General features: G+C 52.0%; 2 protein-coding genes across 2 annotated transcripts; both read left to right on the top strand.

The window, feature by feature from the left end:
* The first annotated feature begins 2,663 nt into the window (after window positions 1–2,663).
* On the top strand, window positions 2,664–4,347 carry LOC129556961 (uncharacterized). Its single transcript, XM_055427344.1, has 4 exons — window positions 2,664–2,716; window positions 2,989–3,056; window positions 3,302–3,361; window positions 3,485–4,347. The coding sequence occupies exons 2-4, from the start codon at window positions 3,010–3,012 to the stop codon at window positions 3,639–3,641; spliced, it is 264 nt and encodes an 87-aa protein (XP_055283319.1). The 5' UTR covers window positions 2,664–2,716; window positions 2,989–3,009; the 3' UTR covers window positions 3,642–4,347.
* A 1,648-nt stretch (window positions 4,348–5,995) lies between these two features.
* Window positions 5,996–7,302, top strand: CCL27 (C-C motif chemokine ligand 27). The gene is made up of 3 exons (XM_055427713.2): window positions 5,996–6,692; window positions 6,830–6,962; window positions 7,155–7,302. The coding sequence occupies exons 1-3, from the start codon at window positions 6,623–6,625 to the stop codon at window positions 7,300–7,302; spliced, it is 351 nt and encodes a 116-aa protein (XP_055283688.1). The 5' UTR covers window positions 5,996–6,622.
* Window positions 7,303–7,373: the final 71 nt, after the last annotated feature.

Genomic DNA, 7,373 nt, shown 5'->3' with positions numbered 1-7,373 from the left:
GAATCAAACCTGTGTCTCCTGTATTGGCAGATGGATTATTTACCACTGAGCCACTAGGGAAGCCCAGGAACTCTTTCAATTCAACTGCTATTCAATTTAGACACGAACCATCCAGATCTAGTGTTAGATTCCACAGGTTTAAGGGCACAATCCCAACAAACTTGCTTGAGATGCCAGCAACAAGTGGGGTCCTCGGGCCACCTGCATTTCTGACTAACTAGCTACAAGTCCAGGAGGTTCTAAAACTGAGATCTGAGAGTTCACTAGAATGACTCATAGAATTCAGAAGTTCTATACTCACAATTAGTTTTTAATAAAGTAGGACTCTCAAGAGTCTTCTCCAACACCACAGTTCAAAAGTATCAATTCTTCGGCACTCAGCTTTCTTTATAGTCCAACTCTCACAACCCATGACCACTGGAAAAACCATAGCCTGGACTAGACAGATCTTTGTTGACAAAGTAATGTCTCTGCTTTTTAATATGCTGTCTAGGTTGGTCATAACTTTCCTTCCAAGGAATAAGCATCTTTTAATTTCATGGCTTCAATCACCATCTGCAGTGATTTTTGAGCCCAGAAAAATAGTCAGCCACTGTTTCCACTGTTTCCCCATCTATTCGCCATGAAGTGATGGGACTGGATGCCATGATCTTAGTTTTCTGAATGTTGAGCTGAAGAATTGATGCTTTTGAACTGTGGTGTTGGAGAAGACTCTTGAGAGTCCCGTGGACTGCAAGGAGATCCAACCAGTCCATCCTAAAGGAGATCAGTCCTGGGTGTTCACTGGAAGTATTGATGTTGAAGCTGAAACACCAATACTTTGGCCACCTGATGTGAAGAGCTGACTCATTGGAAAAGACCCTGATGCTGGGAAAGATTGAGGGCAGGAGGAGAAGAGGATGACAGAGGATGAGATGGTTGGATGGCATCACCGACTTGACAGACATGAGTTTGTGTGGACTCCAGGATTTGGTGGTAGACAGGGAGACCTGGCGTGCTATGGTTCATGGGATCGCAAACAGTCAGAGACGACTGAGCGACTGAACTGAACTGAATATAAATCAGGAATATCCAAATGGAAAGACACACAAGGAGGATTTCACTGCAGAGCTCCCATGCTCTTTCCCCCTGGAGACACAAAGGGCGTATCACCCTCCCAGTACGTGTTCACCAACAGTACATGTTCACCAACAGTACGTGTTCACCAACCAGGAAGGTCACGAACCTTAGTGTCCAGAATTTTTATTGAGATTTCATACATAGGCAAGAATGAATTGTTGGGGACATAACTCAATCTCCCCAGCCAGGTTGGCTCAAAGCCTCAATTCTGCAATGATATGGTTGGTCTTTCTGCTGACTAGCCTCTATCCCAAGTCACCTCGTCTCTTAGCATAAATTCAGGTGTGACCCAAGGGGCTCACAAATAACAAAGAACTTGTATTAGTTGGGATATTCCAAAGATTTAGTGTCTCCCTTTCAGGAATAGGGACAAAGGCCAAATTATTATACAATAGACAGGGCCCTGCATCTGAGTGAAGGGATGTGAATCACCAAAGCAGTGGGGTCCAGGCCTCCTGCAGACGTGACTCGGCTGTGGCAGGGCAGGAGTGTCACTGTGGGGGTGAGAGCAAGTGTTAGTGAGGATGCGTGTGGTAGAGGCACAGCTTCTCCACGCCCAGACAGAAACACTTCCAACTGGCATCAGTGGATTTGTATGTCACCTGTCTGTATGTAGTCCAAGCAGGCGAAGATAGGTACAAGAGGGAAAAAGAGTGTGGGGTGGTGGGAAGAGGAGCGGTGAATTCATTCTCCACACTTCAGCTTAAGGGAACTTTTACTTCATTCATTTCTGGTCATTTTCTCCCATACTGTCCAGCCACAAGGCTCTCTTCCAGACTCCCCAGACCAACTAGGGCAGCTATTTCCAACCTCCCACACTCTTTCCTGCCTTTAGTCAAATAGCCTCTACAGCCCCCAGCCAGTTAGCTTCCTCTATGTGATCTTATTGTCTCTTTTGACCCCCACCCCACCCTGTGCAGGTCCAACCCAGATGATAAGCTTTCTGAGGGCAGAATCTGTGCCTGTCTTCTTTACTGCTGTTTCCTCATGCCCACACACATTACCCAGCACAGAGTAGTCACTAAATAAATATTGGTTATGACTGCAGGAACAAAAATCTCAGGAAACGAGGTCTCAGTTCAGAGAGGAAGGGCTGTTGACCCATGCCACTCAGTCAACAAGTATTCCTATAGCCTGCCCTGTCTAGACTGGGCCCTCTCTGGAGACCTATTCCTCCTCTGCCCAGTATCATATATAGAATGAGTCAGACAAGAAAGGCAACTGTCAGAGCAGAAGCCAAGATGGAGAGGAGAGGGGATTGGTAAAACAGTACAGGACAGAGTCCCAAAGCTCTTTTCTTGCTGCCTGGTGCTGAGGTCTCCGTCTTCCCAGGGTGGAGCTCCAAAATCTGGCTCCATACTTATAACTTAGCAGTAAATACCGACTTTCCCCATACCACCCCCTACCCGCTTTAGCCATAGGCTCTGGCTCCACCTCCTTCGAAGAGACGCTATGGCTCCGCCCCTTCCGGGTAATAGGTAAGCCCCACCCCTAGAGCATGACGCTGTCACTGTGACATAACGTAAAGGTCTGCTTCCGGGGTGGAGCCAGGGAGGGTGGGCGTTTAGGCTGCGCCGACCCCTCAGCCCCCCTGCAGGTGACCCTATCCCCCGAAAATCCTCACCCGGGGCCCCAAATATCCCGGCCCTATGACCTCCAAGCCCTATCCACCTAAATGCCCCATGCCCCCGAGGTGACCGACCTCCCAATCCCTTAATGTCTCGTGCTTCCCAGATCTTCAACCCTGTCCCGAGTCTTCCCAGGGCACCTGTCTCATATTACCCGAGAACAAGTCAGTCTTGTCCACAGAATGACAGAGCAGGGGACCCGGGGTTGGGGAATTCTTGATCCAATCATGCCGCTCCCCAGGAGACGTTCGGAACCCAGGACATGTCGGGATTGAGGAGATACGAGGTGGCGCTGGAGGCGGAGGAGGAGTGAGTGGAGGCGGGGTTCTGCGGAGGAGGAACCTAAACCGCTCCGGGGTTGGGGGATGGGGAGGGCGCGTGTTCTTTGGGGGCGGGAGAACGGGAGGGGTGGGGCCTCTTAGGGGCGTGGGCTATCGAGAACCGCCTCTAGGGGGCGGGGCGGAGCCTTCTAAGAGAGGGGCCCGGCGTCCAAGGGGCGGAGTCTGTGGGGTCAGCCCCGCTCCGCCCCGCCCGGCTCTGCCTTCTCTTTGCAGGATCTACTGGGGCTGCTTCTACTTTTTCCCCTGGCTGCGCATGTGGCGAAGGGAGCGGAGGTGAGGGGGCTGCGATACCGCGGACCAGCCCGGGGAATGGGCGAAGTTCAGTCCGGGAGAACCGATCGGGGGGAAGCTGGGAGCCCCCGCCCCATCTCATGCCAGTGTCGGGTCGCCCCACAGTTCGGCGCACCCTCGGGAGCAGAAGCTGGAGCCTCTGCGGGGCCTGATGAGCTGTCTGTCAAGCGGCCTGGGCACTGCTCCCCAGCGCTCCGGCCGCAGCCTCCCCCGCCGCACCCCTGCCGCCACTGCTCAGCCAGCCGGTGCATTAAAGATTTAAACCAGAGCCACCGTGCTGCCCTCCTGACTCTGCCGCCGCTGCCGCCCTTCGGGCTGGGAGCCGTCTCCACGCCGGCTGTTCCCTTAGACAGGGTCTCTCTCCCTGATAGAGTGCCCCTCCGTGTACAGGCTCCCATTATTCCTAAGGGTCCCTCATCAGAATCAACCCCCCTTACTATCAATGACTGCCTTCCACCACCTAATCCCTCACCCCGCCACACATACACTCATCACTCTAAGTGCCCTGTATGGAGGGAACTGAATAATCCTGACCTAGTCCTCCTCCCAACCTGATCCCCGCATCCCTAAATTCTCACAACCCCAGCTCTCTGCTGCCACCTTCCTCCTAGACAGGACTTTGCCAAGTGTCTGAAGAATCTTCTCCTGGGAGAGGATCTAAAATATTTTTCAAGTCCATAGTTGTAGGAAGTAGGCTGTGAGAGGAAGGAAAGATTCATAGAAGCTGTGCTGTCAGCCTGCCATATGGGAATGACTTAGAACTTTCCTACAGTTAACACCCCAGCTACTGGCTCCTCCAGTCTGATCCCAAGTTTAAAGATAATTGACATCAGGGAATTCCCTGATGGTCCAGTGGTTAAGATTGTGTGCTCCTACCACAGGGAGCACAGGTTCCATCCCAGGTTGGGAACTAAGATCCTGCATGCCAGTATGGCACAGCCAATAAATAAATAAATGAAGTACAAAGATTCTTGGCATCAGTCCCGCACGTTACCTCCCTAGGAGAACCTAGTGGCCCCTGCTCCCTACCTTCCTTGTCTGTCTTGTCATCTAGTTGGTCTGAAATCCACTAGTTCCTAAAGTGATGAAGGGTCAGGGACTCCTAGGGGAGTCTCTGCTTTCAATTAGGGACTCCTCCCAGCACCAGGGAGGGCACCAAGAATTAAGCTAAAGAGAGAGCTCAGTTTGTGAGTCGGGGCAGAGCTGGCTTTCAGCCTGGGGTCGACCCTGCCATAGCAGGCTATAGCTGGCCCTGTCTTTGGAGAAGCCAGAGGGGAGAGATGGGTACATACCTGGAAGACTTGGTTTCTTCCTTCCAAGTCCTCTGGACTGACTTGTCTGGGAAAGACTACACAGTGTGTGACAGACAGCCAGCTGATGAAGATTTGTGACAAGATGATGTGCCTTAGCGGCTGCACCCAAGCTCTGGGGCACAAGTCCAGACTGGAGGGTGGGTGAAAGATTGTAAGGCCTCTGGTATTAGAAATTCCAAGATGAGTGACCTCTGGGTTGTGGCCACCCTCAAGAATGGACGCAGGCTCTTGAGGCATTTCCTCACAATGTCTGCATCAAGAACCCTGACCAAAGTGGAGCACCCTGTCCAACCCTGGACCTAAACCTCAGAATCCTCAGGATACTCAGATTTCCTGAATATCCACAAAACAGACTCCAGGGAAGGACCTCTGAGCCCTAACCTGGACAGCAGCATGAGGAGAAGCTCAAGTTGTTCAGCCTGGGAGGGAATTAGTACCTATTCTGGGAGCTGATGGTTCCTTCTGATTGGTGCAGCAGGAAGATGCCCAGGGAAGTGTCAGTCCCTGTCCCAAGAGTAGGCCTGCCCCATAGAGGGTAGGTAGCTGGTCACAGAGCACAAGGTTGCAGACAGCATCCCTGAAACAACCAGATAAGGGCTGGATTATTAGGTTATGACTCAGTTTATGTTTCACATAGAGAGCAGGATAGGAGGGTTGAAATCTCCAGACCAAGAGTGGGAAATTCTTCAAGGTGCCAAGGGCACTAAACTTAGCAGCTTGCCCCCACCCTTTGCTGGTCCCAGCTTCCTGGAAAGGCCAGGAGGAGGAAGAGGAGGCATAGTTTTGCATTGGAGTGGAGGGATTAAGGGGAAGAGGAGGTAAGGGCTGGATACAGGATTAAAAGAGAAGGGACAAGAAGGAGATGGCTGCTTGGGGTTTTAGCAAGAGTATGGGATGCAGAGGGTGTAAGGGTTGGTTGGGGGAGGGGTGCATTCTTCCAGGCCAACAATAGAGAGAAACAGGAATTTGAGTAGAATAAAGGAGAGATAATTGAGCTCTGGAATCTGATGTCTCAAAAAGTCAAGGACTGGAAGCCCCAGGCCCCTGCTGGTAGGAGGCTGGCATCTCTGGAACAGGACTTGGCAAAAACAGGAAGGTAAGATTTCTTGGGTCTTTTACCTGTTTGACAGCAGCAACCTGGCACCAAAGAACTTTGATCTTCCCTCATGTGCGCTCTTATCTACCTCATCCTTTCTCTGTCTCATCTTCCTGGGAAAAGCAACCCCCACCTCAGTTATCCCCAAGGCACCGCGTTACCACCCAAAAGGGACTTCTCCCAGCTTCTCACTCTGAATGTGACTGGCCCAGGTGAGACGACGACTCAGCCAAAAGGTCTGCTTTTGGGACCCATTCCCATCAATGTCTGCTGATAAGCAGGCTAGGACAGGAAACAGGGAGGGAAAAATGAAAGCAAGCTGGTGCCAGCCTGCCCTGTGCTCCCACCCTACCCATAGTGCCCCCATCAGAATTTGGGTGTGCTAGTGTGATTGTGTGGTGGGATGATTGTGAAAAAACAATGGTGTGGGAGTGGGACTTTGAGTATAACCAGGGCTGTATGATTCTGTCTGGGGTTGTCTGACCATGTGAGGTTGATCCAGTGACTGAGGTGTGACTGTGAATGCGTAACTACAGGTATGAGTTGAATGTCCTCATTGAATGCCACTGTGGATCCTCTGCCCCCCTACTGTACCATCAGCCCCCATGTGCATAACCCATCTCCCTAGCGTCTCTGCCCAGGACTTAGGAGCCCATGGAAAATGGCAGTCCTAAAAAAGGAGGGGTCTGTGGTAATTAGAGACCAGGAATGTCACAAGATGAGCAATACATCTTCACCTGCGGCTGACTCACCTGGTGCCCCAGGTATAAAAGGCACCCAGATAAAAGGTAGGGAAGGAGGAGGAGAGAGAAGGAAGTATCCAGGCTGAGCATCATGAAGGGGCCCTCACCCACCAGCAGCCTCCTGCTGCTCCTGTTGTTCCTGAGCCCAGACCCTGGAGGAGGTGAGTGAGTAGGGGTCTAGAAGGCCCAGGTTTGGGTGAATGGGATGGAGGGAAAGGGGCCCAGGAAGCCCAGCCTCCAGCCTTCTGATGGAGTTTGGGGTCAGAAGCCCTCTGAACACACGGTCCTGTTCCTCTAGCATTGCCACTGGCACTTAGCACTGCATGCTGTACTCAGCTCTACCGACAGCCACTCCCAAACAAGCTACTGAGGAGGGTCATCCGAGTGGAACTTCAGGAAGCTGATGGGGACTGTCACCTCCAGGCCTACGTGTGAGTTTTGACTCTGCCCCGATTTGTCCCTGACTCTGACCTCAGTCCCAACCCCGGATGCTGATCTCAACCCCATCCCAATTGCTAATTCTGATGCCAACTCAGGTTTTCATCTGGCCTTTGCCTCTAACTTCTGGGTCTCATCCTCATCCCCCCAGTTATGACCGTGGCTTTGAACCTTTCCTTTCCCAGGCTTCACCTGTCTCAACGCAGGGTCTGCATCCACCCCCAGAACCGCAGCCTGATTCGGTGGTTTGAGCGCCAAGGGAAGAGGCTCCAGGGAACTCAGCCCAACCAGAGTTTGGAGCTCATAGGGAAAATGGGCTGGGGCCCCCAGTAGCCAAAGTAATAAAGCAGCGATGCACAAGAGTCTCTGACTGTGGTCTCCAAGTTCGATGTACTCTCCTGTGA

Source organism: Moschus berezovskii, chromosome 7 (genome assembly GCF_049115385.1).
Source record: "Moschus berezovskii isolate FMDL1 chromosome 7, NW_MosBer_1.0, whole genome shotgun sequence".
Classification (NCBI taxonomy): domain Eukaryota; kingdom Metazoa; phylum Chordata; class Mammalia; order Artiodactyla; family Moschidae; genus Moschus; species Moschus berezovskii.
This window is presented reverse-complemented; position numbering and strand designations above follow the sequence as displayed.